The sequence below is a fragment of the Aedes aegypti genome, chromosome 2 (genome assembly GCF_002204515.2).
Source record: "Aedes aegypti strain LVP_AGWG chromosome 2, AaegL5.0 Primary Assembly, whole genome shotgun sequence".
Classification (NCBI taxonomy): domain Eukaryota; kingdom Metazoa; phylum Arthropoda; class Insecta; order Diptera; family Culicidae; genus Aedes; species Aedes aegypti.
The window spans coordinates 230,697,946-230,719,509 of NC_035108.1; the positions used below are offsets into that span (position 1 = coordinate 230,697,946).

The 21,564-nt window shown below is 36.0% G+C and overlaps 1 protein-coding gene and 2 long non-coding RNA genes across 9 annotated transcripts in view; 1 reads left to right on the top strand and 2 right to left on the bottom strand.

The window, feature by feature from the left end:
• Nucleotides 1-15,138, bottom strand: part of LOC5569985 (liprin-alpha-1) — an 88,690-nt gene extending 73,552 nt beyond the window's left edge. For 4 of the 7 annotated variants that reach the window (XR_002500398.1, XM_001658821.2, XM_021844326.1 and 1 more), the window contains exons 1-6: nt 14,998-15,138; nt 14,576-14,928; nt 4,482-4,583; nt 2,377-2,541; nt 2,177-2,251; nt 2,042-2,125 (exon numbers count right to left, since the gene is read on the bottom strand). Coding sequence is in view for 6 of the 7 variants with exons in the window: in XM_001658821.2 (XP_001658871.1) it covers nt 2,042-2,125; nt 2,177-2,251; nt 2,377-2,541; nt 4,482-4,583; nt 14,576-14,824 (675 nt within the window). In the remaining variant the exon portion in view is untranslated. The remainder of the gene's footprint in view (nt 1-2,041; nt 2,126-2,176; nt 2,252-2,376; nt 2,542-4,481; nt 4,584-14,575; nt 14,929-14,997) is intronic. The other 3 variants (XM_001658822.2, XM_001658820.2, XM_021844325.1) reach the window with 2 other exon arrangements.
• LOC110676450 lies at nt 12,326-13,127 on the bottom strand. Its single transcript, XR_002500399.1, has 3 exons — nt 12,757-13,127; nt 12,597-12,700; nt 12,326-12,533 (listed from the first exon to the last, which is right to left on the bottom strand). It is a non-coding gene; the product is annotated as an uncharacterized LOC110676450 (long non-coding RNA).
• Nucleotides 15,139-16,621: 1,483 nt separating the features above from the next.
• Nucleotides 16,622-17,144, top strand: LOC110675559. Its single transcript, XR_002499598.1, has 2 exons — nt 16,622-16,792; nt 16,854-17,144. It is a non-coding gene; the product is annotated as an uncharacterized LOC110675559 (long non-coding RNA).
• The last annotated feature ends 4,420 nt before the right edge of the window (nt 17,145-21,564 follow it).

Genomic DNA, 21,564 nt, shown 5'->3' on the forward strand with positions numbered 1-21,564 from the left:
AGAGAGTTGTTGCATCTCGGAAATACAGAACTTATGACGTCAACAACTGCCTGAATTCTATTGATCACGGAACTATTTGCAAAGATTTCCAATAATCACTGTTTCAGTACACCTTTGGGAAACTGAATAGGCTTTGTAACAATAAGGTAAGACTATGAAGATAATTTGAAAGAAAAAAAAAACAAGAAAATTCATATAAAATTAACGATAAATGCAGGTTTTACATACTTTTGCACATAGCATTTTTTTGGTATAATCGTACTTTTAAGCGGGTTTATCATACTTGTGAAACATCTCAGATGTCTTTTCGTCTTGTTTGCATCGTATTTCATCAAACTGTAGATATTTTTTTATATCATATTCTCAAGAAAAAAAAAATTCAATTACAACGACCCAATGTGACCCCATCTATGGAGTGAGATTGGGTCCTTTCTTATTCACTTGTAGTGCCGTAGTGAATACTTCTTCTTCTTCTTCTTGGCATTTACGTCCTCACTGGGACAGAGCCTGCTTCTCAGCTTAGTGTTCAATGAGCACTTCCACAGATATTAACTGAGAGCTTTCTTTGCCAAAGTTGCAATTTTCGCATTCGTATATCGCGTGGCAGGTACGATGATACTCTATGCTCAGGGAAGTCAAGAAAATTTCCACTACGAAAAGATCCTGGACCGACCGGAAATCGAACCCAGACACCTTCAGCAGGGCTTTGCTTTGTAGCCGCGGACTCTAACCATTCGGCTAAGTAAATACATATTTCCCTCGGCTAGCGAATACATAGTTTGCTTTAATTTTTTGGACAGTTGTTAATGTTCCATCAAATAACATACCGTAAAACGGGGTGAATAGAAAAAGTGGGGCAAATAAAAAAAAAGCGACCTACAGTTAGAAATGCGACTATTGTCTAATAATAAACTATAAAAACCTACTGAAATATTTTTTTTTTTTCAATTAGTTCAATAGCAACAGAGTATCGCTAGACTATATTCAAATTCAAATCAAGAAGAAAATATTGAAAGCTTAACCATTTCTGACAGCTTGAAACATTCGCCATTTTTGTCGATTTCTAAAATGCCAGACACTGCGCGCATCGGACGTTTTTCTTTGCTTCTTTCACTCTTGCAGTCTGTGCAAATGACCGGTGCAAGAAAAAACACACTAGTAGTTGACTTCAGTGTTCTCCCAGTGCGCCCTGAAGTGGCCAAAGTGCAACATTTTTTGGAGAACGATTTAAAGCTCTTTCAACGAACAACGACGAATGGACTGATGATGACAATACATCGAGCTCATCCACCGAGAACAATGAAACGACCAACAAGCGAGATCGAGGCGGGCGAACAAAGATAGTGGAACCAAAAAGACTTGCTCCAAGGCGGGTCCAGCTCCTCCTGTACTCTGGCTACAGAGTACAATGAACCAGCCTTAACTTGTTCTTATCAGTGTTTCCCAAACACTGCTCTAACGAAAATCGGTTCATCTTCTGGTGAAAAAAAGCCTTATCTGATCTGAATAGAAATTGCCTCTGTTAAGCTGGGTACGGAGAGTGAGCCTTCAACGATTTGAGAAAAAAAAAATACATTCTGCTATTTCTTCAGGATACACTTGAAAAAGTGTTAATTTTTCCATTAGAACAAAAAAAGTAAAGATAGTTACTGAACAGTGTTCGCCTCATTGAATAGAATCATACAACATTTTCATAAATCTTTGTACGACATAACAATCAGGGTTTCAGCAACGGAAGACGCTACCCATATTTGACGCTAACAAAAATGGTTTTTATGCACGCGGTTTATGTTGCATACCTTCAAACATGTCGGAGAGTGTTTCTATTCGCCCCATTTTACGGTACACATCAAATTTTCAACTTTATTCAAGTAAAAATGGCATTAGTTATTTGATAAATAATTCGTACATATACTTTTTTGATCCATTTTCACCCCCTACGACGGTATTAAAGTTATTTGGATTATTTCAGTAGAAGCATCAACCTAAGAATGCTAATGGTAAATGATCTTAGGACCCCCCCTTATGAAAATACAATTACCTTACAATCCTCTCCATTCTCTTTGGAAGTACTTGTCTGATTTAAAACTAATCCAGACTTGTGCTGTAACTGAAACACCAACAACTAATTATTCAATACATTTATAGAATTGTTTGTAAATAAATGCTCTCTTACCTCTTCTTTAACTTGAGCTAGTTCTTCCTCGAGTTCAGTATTCTTTTCCAGTGATAGGCGTAACCGTTCCCTAACCTGCAATAAGTGTATTTTTAGTTCTTGTTGATCGATTGTATTGTTCGAAACTTGAAACGCGTGTTTATAGTTTTGTGAATAATGTTTTTTTTAATGTTTGACGTGTGTTATGTTTTTCGTATTACCTTTTCATCAAGTGCTTTGTGATGCTCAAATAAACTTTTGAGCGCTTTCAATACTTCTACTTCGCTAGAAACTCCACTTTGTGATGCTGCTTGTCTTTTCACTACCGTCATTCTTAATGATCGTTCATGTCTCGATACTAAGCATTCTAGGTGCTCTAATAATAGCTGAAAATAGAAAGCAGGAATGAATATTCAATTCTAAACACATTTGCAGATGTGAACTATTCTTCAGTTTTGCGCATAGTTGTGCAGTTTTCAGAGCAGCAAAGTACCGTGGACGTACCATATTTGACGCGGTTAAGGAAATTCTGAATTTAAACATTTGTCAAATCGTCAAAATCTGTCCGATTTTGTTGAAATTTGGAGCTATGTTAGCTCAACTATTACAAAATTAGAGAAAAATCAGTGAAAATATATTAAACTTTTTTTTTCATGTTTAATGGCTTTTTGTGGAACACATTTGGTTCCTTAATTGACGCATCTTCAATGTGCCTAATTTGACGCACTATGATGCCTATCCCGGGTAGAGGTAAATAACAAAATAATGGTAAAATAAGAACAAATTTTGCAATCATATCTAGTTTAACCATTATTATGTTATTAATATATGACATTAAATATCTCATCAATAGCAAAACATACTATCATAGCAAAATTTGCCATTGGTATGTTATACTTGAAAGTCATGTAATAAATAATCAATAACAAAATATACTATCATGGTAAAATTTGTTATTTGTGCAAAAATACTAAAATAACATTAAATATTTAAAGAATAACAAACATAGCCATCACAGTAAAATATGTCATTATTTTGATATTTGAAAACTTTATTTAAATAATTCATGAGAACCAATTAACTAACATCAAATTTTGCCATAATAGCTCATGAATGGAATGGGCACCCTTTGAAAACTGCGTAAATACTTGAACTTTCATCTGAAATAACATGCAATCCCAAAGCTGAAAAGGAAACGAAGCAATAGACATGCTACAAGTCAGTGTTCTAAACTCAAAGAAAAAGAAAAAATGAAGTTAAAAAAACTGCCCATATTACCCCGAATGGCTCTTTCACGCAAAATCCAAAGTTTCTATAAAATTTTAAGCATTTTTATCGACTTTTTCTTAAGGTGGCCAAACTGCCCCACTTTCCCCTATACAGGAATTCCCATAGAACATGAGACTGTTATGCGAGTAGGGGCAGTGCAGTGAGCAGAACACAACCCATATAATTCTTGCGTATTTACTATGAAACAATTCAAATCAGTTGAAACAATTCTAGTTGTTTTTCAATAGTAGATAGATTGTTTGTCAATAGTTACACAGTTAATTTAATTAATCTGAGTATGTAATCATTTTCGAGTAACTATTGTAAAATATTCATCTGATTCGGTTTGTTTTGAGATCGTCAAAAATGAATGGGGCTTTAGAGCTACCATAGGAAATAAACAGTTGATAACAGTGAAATAAAACCCGAGTAATTATATACTGCTTCGCGTTAGAAAATGGGTTAACCAACGTGCGAAATTTGATTTTTGACCAACTTTGCCGCGTCGCAACTCGATTCTCAATAGTGCGCATAATGCACACGGCAGTGGGCATAGATGCGCACTATAGCGGAGTGACTTGCGACGCGGTGAAGTTTGTCAAAAATCGAACTTAGCACGTTGGTCCATTCATTTTTAGTCGCGAAGCAGTATAAAAAAGACTTAAGAAGCCGTATTATCAAAAATCTTTAACACTTCAGTCGTCGCGCTGTTGTATTTTGTACAACACTGTTGAAAAAACCTCGCTTTTCATCCACAACAGCAACGTGGTGGTTCTGAAGGCGGCAAACCGCGCGACGACTGGAAGGTTAATTTATGTTTCCAAATTGAACTACATTTTGACTCGAACGCCCAAAAACATGGTTTAAATTTTTAATGGCGACGCGATTTTAACGTCTTTTTTTTAAATAATGTGTGATTTTACGCAGAACGTCGACCGGCGTAGAAAAACCGTAGTGTACATTTGCTTTATGGAAACAACAGCGAAGTGACTGGTGAAATTTTTAAAAGCAAACAAAATTTTGAAATAAAGTAGAGATTGTTTTTATTGTTACTTACCCGTGTATTATTCCTTTCAGCTTTAAGTTCTCCAATTTCTTCATCCCTTTCTAATAGTGCCTCACGTGCTTGTGTCAATTCTTTAGTTAAAGTTGAAAACTCCTAAAAATAAGCAAATATTTTTAATAAATTTATAGAAGCATTAGATATGAAACATAAATCGATTGCGTTGGTAGGTTTAACAAATCCGTAAAATTCGTCACTGATGAACCAGCCCTGTAATTCTATACTTCTCGCATTATTTGGGCAAAATGAGCACCTTATGTATAGATCAATTTTTTCATGAATGTAATCATTATTTTTGATTTCAAATAAAGTTTCTTTAACATGTTTACTATCATACAAAAACAAATTAAACACAGTTAAATAATTTAATAAAATGACAAAACAACATGATTAATGAAATCTTGTTTTTATTTAATGACACGAAAGAGCATGTTACTGCAACTACTTTAGCTATTTTTCCCGCTCAAATAATGGCTATTCGAGTCAACGAAAGTACGGTGCTGCCATCTGCAAAAAGTTTACTCGATGCGTGAAGCGCCGAAAATTTTACCCGGCAAGGGATCATGCACAAATTACGTCACACTTCGAGGGGGGGAGGGGGTCAAGCCAAGCGTGACAAGCCTTACAAACATTTCAGATGACTCATACAAAAAAACGTGACAAAGGGGGGTCAACAAGTTGAAATTTAGCGTGACATAATTTGTGTACCATCCCCAAGGCATAGAAAGTGAAATTTAAAATGCGTATATAAAAATAACTACAATAGCTATTTAAAACCTTTTCAGTATATGTTGATAAACTTTTGACATTATACACATTATTTTGAATTTTATATATTTTCCTCAATATTCTGCAGATTCTATAGCTTTTTATAAGACTAATCCCGTACACTTAACAAAATTTAATTAAATTGCGTTTGGATATTTTTAGGAGCATTTGAAAATTGACTTCCTATGCTTTGCCATGTAAAGAAATCAAAGCTTCTCGCATATGGTCAACTGTAGTAATTACCTTCATGATCGCGAATATCATATTCAAACTATAATTTAAAAATTGGGTCCATCAATGAACCTTGACACTTTTTATGATGTTTGACGTTGGCTTAGTCGATAAAAACACCACAGGGGTTTGAGTTTTAACACTGGGGTTGTTCGAATATTCACGTGATATTCATGACATTTAACAACACTGATTCTGTTACATGTCATTGCAAGTTATTCCGTTTGACGGTACCAAAAGATGAGGCACGACTATATAACGGCCTAATTTTATGAATACCGTAATCCGATAACGTTGTTCGGAATGGCCCTCCCCGTAAAAAGTACGAATCAACATTTACTGATGGGATTTTTTTCAATGCATGAATGGTGCTTCTTTTCCTTCTATTCATGAGCTAGTACAAATTTAGGTTTAATTATGAATGACACTACCAAAGATGCATGTCTGAAACGAGTTCTGCAAACGATGGCGAGCAAGAAAAGTGCGATTGTTACTAAAAATGGCATCGCCGAAAACGATTCCCCTGTTAATACTTTCATAAGTATATTCAGTAGGGCGATTCAAATTTTAAAAATGTTTGAAAATTCAACCTCCCATATGCTCCTTACCATCTTCTTCTTCTTTCTGGCGTTACGTCCCAACTGGGACAAAGCCTGCTTCTCAGTGTTCTTATGAGCACTTCCACAGTTATTAACTGAGAGCTTTCTTTGCCAATGACCATTTTTGCATGTGTATATCGTGTGGCAGGTACGATGATACTCTTATGCCCTGGGAATCGAGAAAATTTCCTTTACGAAAAGATCCTCGACCAGTGGGATTCGAACCTACGACCCTCAGCATGGTCATGCTGAATAGCTGCGCGTTTACCGCTACGGCTATCTGGGCCCCTTTGCTCCTTACCATCCTTACCATAAAAATAGTGTTCTGTGAAATTTTCAGCTTTCTAGGTGGTGATTTAATGTGGTTAAACCAAGCCTCTATATTTGGGATTCTGGTGGGCCAAGTTTACGCCCAGGTTCTATTGTATTTTATACCGACGGGTCAAAGATGGGCGACAATACCGGAGCTGGAGTTTTCGGTCCTGGTATCAGCAAGGTAATCGCTATGGGGCGCAGTCCCACTGTGTTCCAAGCTGAAATACAAGCCATTATTGACTGTACAAATGATTGCCTCAAAAAAAAAAAAACTATAGGTTTGCAAAGATCTGTATTTTCTCGGACAGCTCTAAAGGCATTCACATGTAGATCAAAGTTAGTGTGGGATTGCATTCTTTCTCTGAAGCAATTGGCCAATAGGAACAAAGTTACATTGTACTGGGTGCCCGGCCATTGTGGAATTGAGGGGAATGAATTCGCCGACAATCTAGCAGCTTCGAGCTTTGTTGGCCCTGAACCGTTCTGTGGTGTTCCTGAGTGCACTCTCAGGATTAAACTGACAAATTGGGAAATGTCCATGGTAGAATCCAATTGGAACGCCCCGGATACATCCAAGTAAGCGAAAAGATTCATAAAACCCAGTCTAACAAAAGCCCGGGCTATATTGAATGACTGATGACCGGTCACTGTCCTAGTAGGTATCATCTTAAAAAGATAGGAAAAATCCAATCCTCTGAATGTCGTTTTTGTCAAGCTGAAAACGAAACTGCTGAGCATTTACTCTGCAACTGAGGAGCACTACTTAATCAAAGAATGTTAACATTTGTAAAATGATTATTAGAGCCCTTGGAAATTTGGCAATGTAGTCCGAAAAGACTTTATAGATCATGGTGTTTCGGAAAATAGAAGAGATTCTTCCAAGATTCTGCTTTGAGACCAATGTGCAGCGATGACTATGGAAGCGTAAATTAAAGAGTTGTGCCCAGTTGGGACAGTGTGACACATCAACCAATGTCTATCACATCTCAATTGTGAAAGGATATTTGATGAGCACCAAATAAAATATGGGTCATACCACAATATTCCTAAATAATGGAAGCAATGGTTAAAAGGCTCTACAGATGAGGAAAAAAATTCAAATAAACAGCCCAGTGATTTCAACAAGATTTTTTTGAATATATTATGCTCAGTTTTTTTTACAGCTGCCTTTCATGAACAATAATTTTCTTATGAATTTCTTCAATACATCTTTGAGCTAATCTTCAACAGTACTCAATAAATAATATTTTTAAACCTTGTATTCACATTTACCATTTTTTTTTAATGTACTAGCATTACTGGCATATTCTCACTCTTTTCCACTCTTCTATAGTTATACCACAGACAAACAGACGTAACAAATCTCAATCAAAATTATAGTCACGAGGACATGTACCGTTAAGTCACCAGTCACCGTGCGGCCTCCATTCACCGTGCACATATACAAATTCCCACAGAATATTCATACAATTTTTACAAATTATTCTTTTGTCAGCAAAATAAGATAAAACTGATCAAATGAAGTAGTTTTTGTCACAAAGCATTTTGAAAAACCTAGTTTATGTAGTCAAAACCATGTGAATTCTGTTTGATAATGAGATTTTTTAACACTCTTAGTATGTAATGTAATAGAGTAGTATGTAATGTAATAGAGTATGATTTTTTTCAAAATTCCAACCAGTTTTCACTGTGGATACTATTAGTAAGATGTATTTAATCGTATGAGCTATGAGATTTTATGCAAATTAGAATTTTTGATTGTGTTTCAGTCGAAATCCAAATGCACGGTGAATGGGTCCTTTTTAATATATATGGTTCCTATTGCCGTGCATCAGTGTAAAAGACATGAAATTATTCGGTTATATTAGATTTATTGATATGTCGTCATTAAACAACTTCACATTTAGTTTTTGAATGAATATGGAATGGTTTGGACAATACAGTCAAACCTCCTATAACGATTTAAATGAAAAAATAATTATTTAGCCAATTTTTATTTTTTTAATGGTTTTTATTGTAAATGCGGATTTGAATACTCCTAAAAATGAGTGCACACACTACTAGCCACATAGTTGATGCATCAACAACGTTTCTTCAAGATAAAAAAATAGGTAAATCATAACGAAAATTATACGCACGGTGAATGGTGCACTAGTGTGCACGGTAAATGGTGACATAGAACGGTACGAGGCGACCTTAACATGACATTTTCAAATACAATTTTTGAGTAATTTTTTGTTATGCATCACTAGTTTTGGATTTTTCCCTGAATGATTATATAATTGCACAATACGTAGTGGTATTCTAGTACGCTTCAAATTGTTTGAAAAAGTTATATATTTTTTTGAAGACCAAATTTTTCTTAAATGCACAGTGAATGGTAGCTTGACGGTACGCCTAATGCTAAAATTAGTGTGTTTGGCCGACGGACCAACAGATGGCAGTAGTGTGTAAACGTCAAACGCGAACAGAAACGATGCGAGCGCTGCAGGTGGCGGATTGGCAGGGTGTCCATTCAAAATCAGTTTTCCAATTCCCGGATTTTTCAGGGGTGTCCAAGAAATTGAAAAACAGATAGCAAAAAAATCCTGCGTTTTTAAATTTTAGTTTTTCTTCTTTTTTATACGATATTGCCAAATTTGGAGGACATGATCGAATTTATTTATGAATTATTTTTAATACAATTAAAACATGGTTTACATTTTAAAAGGGTTTTGGACTAAGAGATTTAAAATATTTCTGCACATCTTCATCGATCCTCTCTTCCGCTAATAACTTTGCTAAATTAGATAAATCTGCAATATTTCTTATTAACCCTTCAGTCGTCGCGCTGTTTGTCACCGTCAGAACCACCACGCTGATGCTGTGTACGATAGGCGAGGTTTTTTCACTACTGTTGTTCAAAATACAACTTCGCGACGACTGAAGTGTTAATGAAGAAGATATAGTGATTCTTCATCCTACGACAACAGAATCAGTTTTCTGCAATAACGCAAAGAGAACAACGATGAAGAGAAATCGATGAACGCAGATAGGCCCTTATGAAAAAAACAATGCTGATTTGCTGAAATATCTAAAACACCGTTACCCCTGAAATTCGTAGGAAGTTCAGAGAAATTATGGAATAATATAAATGCCTGCTTTGTGCATCTAAACTTCCACAAAAGGGCAAAGTTCAATAGCCAACCTATTACCTTCTAAGAATGCCTTAAGAATTATGCGTTAGACTAAGCCGTGTTATGTCTTAGACTGATTTATGGAGAAATGATTGATCTGTGATGAATCTCATTTTGGATCCAAGAAAAGTTCTTTTAACAGAAACAATATTTCCAAATACATGTTATTGTTTTCCTATGAAGCTGGCTAAAACTTTTGACATGAATCCAAGATTGAATCTTCCAAGTAATCTTCAAAAGATTTAATCAACCTATCAATAATTTAGTCAAATCTCGAAAACTTATTCAAATAGTCTCAAGTCAAAAAAGTGAACAAACTTACTTTATCGATCCTACGTGTTTCGCAGACGAAATTCCACACGTTCCGCTCACACTCAACTTGATTTTTCACTTTTAGAACGTTTAATACCGGAATTACAAAACGGCGAAAGTAAGAATTTCAACTTTCGCAACCCAACCGCTACTTTCACCGCTCCGTTGTATGGGGAGACAAAGTGACTTAACCACGAATCAAAATAAAACACTACTTGAGCCGATTTTACACTGGTACAAAAACGTCGAAAGTAACTGAATGAAACGGCTTAACATTTTGTTATAACTTTTTTGTAGGAAATAATGGAAACTACCTAGTTTTTGAACGCGAACTGATTGTATGCAAAATTTAAGCGATGTACACGGTAAAAAAAATGTTAAAAAAGTGATTCATTTTAAAACAGTTTTAGAAGACAGGTTGTGATTCTTCCTAATTAATTTTCTCAAAACCATATGAAAATTACTTACGTCGATTTGAAAAAGTAATCGAGAAATACTTTACAAAAATCTTCCCAAGAATACCTAAAGGACCTCTTTATTTATTTATTCATCAAAGAACTAGCCATGACATTTGTTTTGAATTATTGAAAGAATTCGCTGTCAATCTGCAGAAATCTATACAAAATCTCGTCAGAGGCCTCATAAGAACCATCTAGGCCAGTGGTTCCCCACCTTTTTGGAGCTGTGGTCCTTTTCAAGTTCTACCCCTGCAAACAAAAATTGTAGAAATCTTTTTTTGTTAAATAAATGAAAAAGATTTGATTGGTTTTTAGTATAAGGTGAATTAAATGCAGATCAGAAAAAGGAACAGATTCAATTTACTACAATTACAAAAACATATTCTTTCTCGTTTTTCCCAGCATATCTAAATAGATCTCACAAAGGATTTGTCTATGATCAATGACATTGAAAAAAAAAACCGTCAATGAACCAGCGATGAAGGTGGTGAACATGTCTGCTGAACCAGAACAAAAACAAGTAAAATACTTGTAGTTTACTGTCGATTTGATGGATGTACACTTGATTTGTCTGTCAAAACCATAATAAATCACACCTTATTTGGTTGCACGCGAGTAAATGTTCACGAACATTTTAATATTTGTTCTGGTATGTTCTCCCGTGCAGGCAGGTGCAAACCTACTCTCATCAAGTTTGTTCGCGAGTCTGTCGTGTTTGTTTTGCGTTGGTTTACACGCGTAAGATGCTTCGTGATTTCCATCTTGGCAAGGAAACTGATTAGCGGTTTAGGGAAATCCTTCGAAAAATTATACATTTATCAATAGATATCCTTGACAGGGTCTCAGTAATTTTCTGCGCATTCCTCAAAAAAATATCTTAGTGGAAATTTTTAATAAAACAATTTTAAATCATATTAATTCGTTTGTTTTTTTCTTAAATTCACATTGAATTAATATGATTTTTCTCAGGAAACTGCTATTTAAAAAATATGTATCAACATTTATGCTATTTGAATGAACATTTACTATGCTTTTGTGATTAAAATTCTGAGTAAAAAGAGCTCCTGTGAGAAAAAAATTGAACGGATAATATTTAAAAAAATATATTCTTATCCAAATGTCAGAGGGACATTAACTTCTATGAATTTAAAGCAAAATCAGACAAGGATTTTTTCTAGAATCTACTGAAAATCTTATTAGCAATCTACTAATAACCATTTCAGTGATCTCTCAGAAAGAATTTTTAAATATTGGTCGAATGTCGGTTCGATTTTCGTTAGGATTCTAGCAAAGATTTCATATAAAATTTGCCATGATTTCAAAAGGAAATTTAACAATCATCTCGCCAAGAACATTGTCAGAAATCTTTAAGTACCCCTCTTGAAATGTTACAAAGATCCTAATCGTTAAGTATCCCTCTATCACCTCACCAAAAAATAATCATAATGCAAAGTACGAATTACAGACGGTGTTGCATCCCTTGTTAAAAATTCTAGTTAGTACTTAAAATTTAAATAAACTGGTAGTCTTATGTTTGAAAACATGTTTTCCCGGGGTGTTCACCAAATTCCCGGGTATTTCCCGTATTTTTCCCGGTCATTTGTAATTCCCGGGGTTTTCTCGGTTTTCCCGGATGGATGGACACCCTGGATTGGCCACCTACACTCAAAAAATTTGTCAGTTATGATTCATTACAAAAAGCATATAGCTTTTTTCCATAATGCTTTTCATATAACTCTTATTTCGAAATCCTACAGATATGGTTCATTATGAAAATCATATACCTTTTAAACAAAAAGACTATGGATACGGAATCCAATGGCAGTTGGTATCATAGACAAAATCATATACATTTTGTCAGAAATCAATATAGATTATAATTGTTTCATCAATAGAACTGAAAGGGTTTTTCAAATGGTATTCACTACATGATTATTTGAAATATAAATTTTGAAAATGAAAAATACGTTCAAGTACCTAGTAAATTTTAAAATTATTTATTTAAAATTTTAATGTATGGATATTACAATCCATGAAAAAGATTTCTTCGTTTGAGAGGGACCAAGTACTTCTCCGGCCTTACAATCTTCCATCAATCGTGTATTCGTATCCACTATAGTCATCTCATAGTTACAACTGGAACTGAAACACAGGGAATTTTTGATGTTGCATGGTCGGCACAAAAATCTAAAACAATAAAACCGTGTTAACGATATTTAAGTCCAAAACTAACTGCCGAATACTACTTACTTGGATAGCGTCAAGTAGAACTTTAGAGTGTATCAGCAGTATGTAATTTGAAGCGAAATTCTTCAATGAGCACGGTTAAAGCTCGTAAATAGTGGTTCCACATGCTAAAATATAAACATCTTAAAATAAAATTATCGAATAGCTTATATTTACAGTTTACCTTCAAAAATTTGCAAGAACTCGTCGTAAATTCAAAACCCGCTAGCAAATTGTATGCAGTGGCCGCCATCGTGTCACTAAATATAAACACAGATTTTTTCACAATAGAAAATCATATACCATGTATCTGATTTTGTAATGACCGAATGGGTAAACGATGTCCAATGAGTTTTATGTGAAATGTAAATTGCTTCCATATGGCTATTAATTAAACCTCATTGGAGTTTCATATAGTCTTTATTGGGTGGTTATAGAATCTATCAAATATGAATTCTGATGCGTGTATATGATTTTCCAGATAAATATAATCAGATTAATAGGCTCAGTGTACCATATTTTTGTTCTTCTTCTTCTTGGCATTAACGTTCTCACTGGGACAAAGCCTGCTTCTCAGCTTAGTGCTCTTATGAGCTCTTTCACAGTTATTAACTAAGAGCTTTCTTTGCCATAGTTGCCATTTTTGCAATCGTATATCCTGTGGCAGGTACGATGATACTTTATGCCCAGGGAAGTCAAGGAAATTTCTACTACGAAAAGAGCCTGGACCGACCGGGAATCGAACCCAGACACCTTCAGCATGGCTTTGCTTTGTAGCCGCGGACTATAACCACTCGGCTAAGGAAGGCCCCTACCATATTATTGTGTCGACCGTTAAAAAGGTGGTCGATGGACAAGGGTGAGAGGGTGACGTCTGTTTGTCTGTGGATTTACAGTAATGCTAGTTTTATGTGCACTGTTTAAATGCATTAATTACAGATTGGGTAGCATGATTACTTGGAATATTTTACGAAAACTCCAATCACATACAAACTTGCATGAAAACAGAATTAACTTGAATTCGCCAAAATGGAGGTTTGCCAAGGGCGCCGTGAGGCCACGCTACGGCACTGTAAGATACCCTGCACTAGAGGACCACATATGCCTTTAGTTTAAAGCGACCATGTCCCGCGGACACCCTGTCAGATCTCGTTCCCAATTAAACATTATTCGTATTGGATGTGTATTCTACAAACATTTTAGGTCTAAATCATAATCTAACTTCTCAGTTTAGTCAAACAATTAGATTTGACGCAGTAATATAATGTTGAAAATTGCGTTGTCCCGCGAAACGCGACGTCTGGTCACCTTACTTTAGTAGCACTAATTTCTGCTTCTATAATTGCACTAGCTTCACGACGCAGACAAAACTTAAATCATAATCGTATCTTTACAAACCTATTATATTTTCCAATAAATAGTAGATCAAAAATGTTCGATTGATGTAAAAAAGTCCTTAATTCTCTCTTTATGTAGTTCAATAAAAATAAAATGTTTTAGTACCTAGTGCTAATAGAGGTATTATAGGTGCAAGGGAGTTATGATTTAAATCGAAACTCATTATTTCAATCATCTTTTGGATGAAATCGCGTTATAAATCAATGGTACTCAGATAAATAGCTTCTGAGCTTCATAGCAAAAATGTTTTGCTGCGGTTTATACCGGCCGTAAAAAGCCACGAGCGCGACTATAGGGGAATGTCCTTTAAGAGTACACCCACCCTATCTAATTTTGTGGGCGAATTATCCAGCTACATGATTTTCGATCTGTAATGTTATGTAAATAGAAATGGCATTGAGCGGCATTGTGGTCCCTGAACTGTTCAGTAGTCATTCCATCTTTTGTGTAATGCATCTGGTCGACAAACATCATTGTGTGGCCGTTTGGCCATTGCGATCATTGACATAACTTATGCAAAAGAAAACATATTTCAAAAACGTCTATACCGTAGCTAGAGAAATGCGAAAGGAGTTATTGATTTGTGAATTTGACTAGAGTCTAACCTGAGGTAAATTAGCAGCTATTTGCCTATGAAGGCTGTCACGTTCTTTTTCGATATCTTGCAGTTTATTCTCCGATTCGGCAAGCCTCTCCTGCGCTTCTCTCAGACTTTCCATCAGTTTATCTCGTTCATCCAGCATCGATACCATTAGCTGTTCAAAATTTGGATCCTCGCCGCTGAATTGGGACGATCTCTGCGAGATACTGTCCTCGGAGATCGTGGGCATAACATCACACATCATGTTCCACATTTTTGTGTTATTTTATCAAGTAACACTCGGATTAACAGCAATATTTATAATACAACACAGGTCGCACTCCACGAAACGTCATGTAACATATCTTGTTTTGTTGACTGTAACGAAAATTACATAGGTTTTATCACATGACTGTTCAAAATGTACCCTTTTTAATCCTTGCATACAGAATACAAACGCTGGCAGAATATTCTTTTCTAGCGAACACACCTTAACTGATACAACAAGATTGTATTTTATCTACTACCGAAGAGGCCATCATTAAATTACTCCTGAGATTACTCCCGTCGTTCTGTCACTATTTTTCGCTTCAACTTTAAAAGGTTGGCATTATGAGCAACAAACCGCATGATAAGCGCACACGGAACCGCAAACGCACACAAATTTGAGATGTTCCAAAAAATTTAGCAGAAAAATTAATCTAAAATCTCGAAAATCTCGCATACTCAAAAAAACAAAACGGTCTCTGGAAAAAATGTACAGTTGCACATAAATATTGTAATTTTCTCGAATGAGAACACTCAAGATAATGTTCTCATTTTACACATGTGCCAACCCATATGAATTTTTGCAATGGAGCTTTCTTGCTGTTTTAAAGCAATTTTGAGCCTCCAAGTTCTGATTGATGCAAAATTTAAGGGAAGTTCGTCAACAAAAAACAAATAGGTAAATGCTATTCCGTTGCTATAAACATAACCCTGAATTTTCTGCGCTTTGGGAGGAAAATGTGAAGCCCCCCTGCATAGAAATTTACCACACTAGAAATATTCGCTAATATTAACGCTATGTTCGTTGTACATTCCGTGAAGTGTGGTAAAATTATAACGTTCCCAATATTGCTCATTTCTTTCACCACTGGACTATCGCAAGTTTTTACAAGTGCGGAAACGCTAATAAAAGTGCGCAATTGCATCAAATCAGGTGGGTGTCTTCGGGGGACTTATTCTTCGCAAATCAAAGAATAAGTGCTCTGAATACACCAACAGGATTCAATGCAATCCCGCACTTTTGTTCACACTTTCGCACTTATGAGGCCGCACTTCGCAGTCCAGTAGTGAAAAAAATACACAATACAGAATTATTATTGTACAATTGAATGAGGTTCAAATATGGTATAACCACAGACAAACAGACGTAACACTGATGAAATTTCCATCGACCACCAATTTAACGATCATCTCAAATTCGCTATATTCCCAACCTCACAACCAGTGGCGCGCGCATCGTTGTTGTTCGTGTTTGACGTTTCACTCTACCGCCATCTGCAGGTCTTGTTGCACAAAACAGTCTTTCGTGCAACATGCTCACCAGATGATGATAGTGGGAGCTGGGCGATGGTTTTTAAAGAAATTTGTTCTAAGTGTTACGTCTGTTTGTCTGTGGTATAACCGTAACTCTTGCATGGTACCAGGTCCGTCCCACTCGGGCTCAGATTGGGTACCACTTCTAGTACTGCATTTGGTCCCTCGGCAATGCAAAAGGTACCCAAGTTTGACAGATCGCAGTACACTTTTCACGGCATTCTAGATTACCTATGAGCCATAAAATTTTGAGCAATTGCAAGAGACATGGAGGTCTCTATTTGTCTCTGATGGTACCGTAAACGAGTGTTACTATACCGTAATAACTGTGGTACCTTTTGGGACCATTCAAATATTACGTAACGCAACAGGGGGAGGGAGGGGGTCTTACATAGCGTTACGGCTCATACAAAAATTTAAAATTTTCCATACAAAAGCTGTTACGTGGGGGAGGGAGGGGGTCTAAAATTGGCCAATTTTGCGTTACGTAATATTTGAATGAACCCTTTTCTGAACGGTCTGCAAATGCCATCTTTGTTATTTTGTTGCGCTGTTTATCGCTGTTAACTCAGTTTTTCATGGGAAAACATCATATAAGTGAATTATAAAGCTAAACATGTACTTATTTTTAAGTGAGGTGATATAAACAATGTTTGCCCTGGTAAGTTAACAAATAGTTTGTTCAAAAAGGCCACGGGACTGTGATTACTCGATTTTTTCAGCTGAACGGGTGACCTTCAAAAAAAATTTCCTCGAGAGGCAAAATCTGCCAAAACCGCCGTACATTTCTCTGAATCGGAATTCGAAATCGATATTGCATCAAGATCGTGTCAGTATACTGCAAAGTCTGGGATTAATGGCATGAATTCAAGTTATTATTCGGACCGGATTTATCGGGAACCCCGGAATATTGTTTGGACTTATAGGTAGTTATTCTATCATAGTGAAAGTGGGCTGACTGTATATTTTTCGAGTCGAATGTTATAAAATAAATCATGCATGTGTGAAAATTACTTGGTATCTTTATTTTTCAATTAATGTATTTTTAAGTGCACCTTATCATAAACATAAAGTAAGCCATACCGTGAATAGAGTGCCTATAAACAAGAGTGACGTCATGTTCCAATTTTGACAGGTCTCCTGCTCAATTGGAACGCGGATTTGTACACGCTCGTTCAGATCTACTCAAAAGTGAGTAGATTTCGACTCACTTCGGAACAAAGTGGAACTGCTCAAAAGTGAGTAACACCATCGTTACTCACTTTAGAGTAACATTGTCAAATGTCAAAATGGGAGTAACACTTACTCACTTCGTTTAATCTGAAATTTGCGAAAGTGAGTAGATGTCACTCACTTCAGGAAATAATATTTTTGGAAATAAATGTATTATGTTATTCATAAAATAAGGTAAAATATACAAAGAGCATAACATCTATTCTTTATTTTTTACATAACTATATGAATAATACATGATACCAAGTAAAAAAATGATATTTGTGTTGAAATTTTAGCTGCTCTGGAATGGATCCCCGGATGTTATAAATCTCTGGGGGATTGATGAAAGTCATGGAGGATGTAGTTTGACCGAGCCAGTAGCCTTCCCAGTTAGACTGTAAAGAGTTGATAATTAGTCCAATAAAAAGTACGACGGTAAAACTTACTGTTTATATTTTTTTTTCTTGCGATTGTTCGATCAAAACCAGGACTTGGTCATTTTCACTCCGACCTCGCTTCACTGGATATCAGGATTATTGACTTCGCAGCACTAATCTGGAATTCGCCGGTTGGACTTCCGCAGCGAAGTTTTAAGCAAACTAACTGTCGTTGCTCTGCCGACATCACGTCGACGGAAGAAATTTCATCACAACCGAGGATTTGTCAGTTCGAGTGCGCGAAATTTTCACAAGTCTTTGACGTTTACAAAGTGAGTCAAATATGTTTGTGTTTACTCAAAAGTGAGTAAGGTCGTTTTCTTTCATGGTTGAGTAAAAAGTTACTCACTTTGATAAAATAAATTTACTCACTTTTGACAGCTAACTTGAAACTTCAAAAGTGAGTAGAAGTTACTCTCTTTTGAGTAGATTTGAACGAGCGTGTATGGGAATGACAGTTCGCCACTGTTCCAATTTTGAAATTGACGCCACTCTTATCTAAATCCACTCTGGTTTTACCGTACACACTTAAATTATTTCACCGACCTCAGTAAAATTTTTCGCCGAGAACCCAACAGCTGAGAATTCGGTATTTTTTAACGCCGAATCTCGGTACTTATTTTACCGAGATTTCGGCAATCCGAATTTTACCGGCGAACGTTACCGAGATCCGAGATCTCGGTAAAAGTTTTACCGAGAAACGTCAAATTATTACCGAGATATCAGCTGTTGGGTTCTCGGCGAAACCGTTTAAGTGTGTAACCAAACCATTCTTGCAATTTCCTTGCGATAGATTTTTGAACCATACTAGATATTTTTCCATTACAGTCGACGTTCAAAATTTGCAAGAGAAAAATTAGATTTCAGAACGGTAAACATTCTTAACAACCCGTTGTTCATATGGTCGGGACACCGAAAACAGTAATCGTTATGGTCCAAACTGTACCCAGCTATAATCCACTTATGGTCGAACGTACTGTTTTGGATATGGTAAACAATGGAACATAAACCATTATCATTAATGTTTTATTGTGGTTTGGGTTTATGCGGGCCGTTGGCCGTTCCGGTTTTGTTATCCCAAGGGTGGAACTGGCGGCTCTTTACTGCTACCCCAACGTGTCGCTGGTTCTAAAAAGTAAACAACCATACAAAATTACGACCAAAAAATGGTTAAGGCGTAATCAATTTTCTCAAAAACATCAATTTTGGGAATTTATCAGAATTTGCTGATTAAATTGCCAACAGCGCACTGCAGTAGCACGTAGCGAATAACTGCTTGCAAACAATATCTTTCAAGTGCATTGATTACCTGTTATTTTGCGCATAATTATTTTTACTTTTCCGCGTTAAGCCTTAAAACTGGTTTTGGACTTAGGTTGGCGGCTTTTCAATTTTACTCCCAGTTGACAGCCGCCCTCCACCCTTGTGTTATCCTAGAAATAAACACTTGAGTTTATTTATCAATAGTTAGTATTTCATTAAATCTCTATTACTTTTTCAAATCGACGTAAGTAACTTTCATACGGTTTTGAGAAAATTAATTCAGAAGAATCACAACCTGTCTTCTAAAACTGTTTTAAAATGAATCACCTTTTCAACATTTTTTCGACGTGTACATTTCTTAAATTTTGCATACCATGAGCTCGCGTTAAAAACTATGGAGTTCCTATTATTTCACACAAGAATTTTATGACAAAATGATAAGCCGTTTTAATCAGTTACTTGCGACGTTTTTCTACCAGTGTAAATCGACTCATGTAGTGTTTTGTTTTGATTCGTGGTTGAGTCACTTTGTCTCTCCATACAGCAGGGCGGCGAAAGTAGTGGTTAGGTTGCGAAAGTTGAAAATCTTACTTTCGTCGTTTTGTAAATCCGGAAATTAAACGTTCTAAAAGTGAAAAGTTGAGTTGGTACAGAGCGTGTAGAATTCCGCCTGCTTAACGCGTAGGATCGATAAAGTAAGTTTGTATACTTTTTTGACTTGAGTCTGTATGAATAAGTTTTCAAGAAATATTGTACTTACTCAGATATACAAAAAGAACCACTAATAGATTTTTTTCTCACAAACCTCCATAATCAGCATGCAAATGAAAGTGGAAGATTTATTGTGTATTTTTTTCACTACTGGACTGCGAAGTGCGGCCTCATAAGTGCGAAAGTGTGAACAAAAGTGCGGGATTGCATTGAATCCTGTTGGTGTATTCAGAGCACTTATTCTTTGATTTGCGAAGAATAAGTCCCCCGAAGACACCCACCTGATTTGATGCAATTGCGCACTTTTATTAGCGTTTCCGCACTTGTAAAAACTTCTGCGATAGTCCAGTGGTGAAAGAAATGCGCAATATTTTCTCTTTTTTAAGTTTCTCGTTTGACAATTAGGGAAAGTGTACCAGTTATGGCTATAGTGGTTCCCAATTTGGTCATATGTGAATACCCGAAAACTTTCACATTTTGAATACATTTGAATGTTTTAACATCAAGATATACTACTTCGCGTTAGAAAATGGGTCATCCATCGTGCGAAGTTTGATTTTTGACCAACTTCGCCGCGTCGCAAGTCAATTCTCAATAGTGCGCATAATGCACACGGCGGAGGGCATAGATGCGCACTATAGCGAAGTGACTTGCGACGCGGCAAAGTTGGTCAAAAATCGAACTTCGCACGTTGGTTCACCCATTTTTAGTCGCGAAGCAGTATACATTTGATATCAAACTACTTGAGCACACGAAATAATTATAAATTTTAAAATAATAAAATTCTCACGTATGACGAATTATGTCCATAACTGGTAAACCTACCCTATGTTTACCTACCCTATCTATAACTGGTAAACCTACCCTATGTTTACTGGTTTACGGAAAAATTTCTAATCGATTGCTTATTATCAATCACCTGTCATATAAATTACTGAAAATCAGTAAACCTGATGGTGTTCAGTGTTGCCACATTTTTTCCGAATCTGTGTTCTCGACCGAAAAAAATCTTTTTTATGTCAGGTCAACCTCCAGAAATCTTGGTAAAAATCTGTGTTACGCAAAATTCAAAAATTAAATATTTTAGATCAAAAAGAACCTTTGCCAACGTATTTTGGCTGTATTTTGCATGTCAACAATTAAATATTACATTTGAACTAATTACTGAGATGTCCGATTGGAATACGGTCTTCGGCAAAGTTCTAGCTGACAAATATATCACAATCAGCGTAGTTCTAACCCTCAAGAACACATGGGCAAAAACTTTGACCAATCTAATGAATTGCTTGTTTTTCCCATAGTAATTCCCATACAAACTTTGATGCGCTTGTGCAATCTCAGTTTTTAGCCAAATTAGCTCAAATTTCGGGAGGACACTCAGAATTTGATCTAGAATTGAATGAGTGGTGTGGAGCAAAAACGATTTTTTGAACCACTCTAATATATAGAGTAGGTGTACCAGTTATGAACAAAGTGGTTCCCTATGTCGCCATACGCGATTACTTTAATGTCTTCAAATTTTGGAAACTTTTGTGTGTTGTAGTAGTTAGATTTAAGATATATCTTGATGTTAAAACATTCAAAAAGATTCAAAATGTAAAAGTTATCAAAATTTCACATATTGCCAAATAGGGAACCACTATGGCCATAACTGGTACACTTTCCCTAGCTAAGAAATCTCGTGGGTACGAACAAGTAAAACGTACCAGAGTCAAAAGGTAGAATAATCACTATCACTTGAGATAGCTAGACATGACAGACGCATCTATTTCAAAATCATAAAAATGAACATCAATCTTGAATAGCG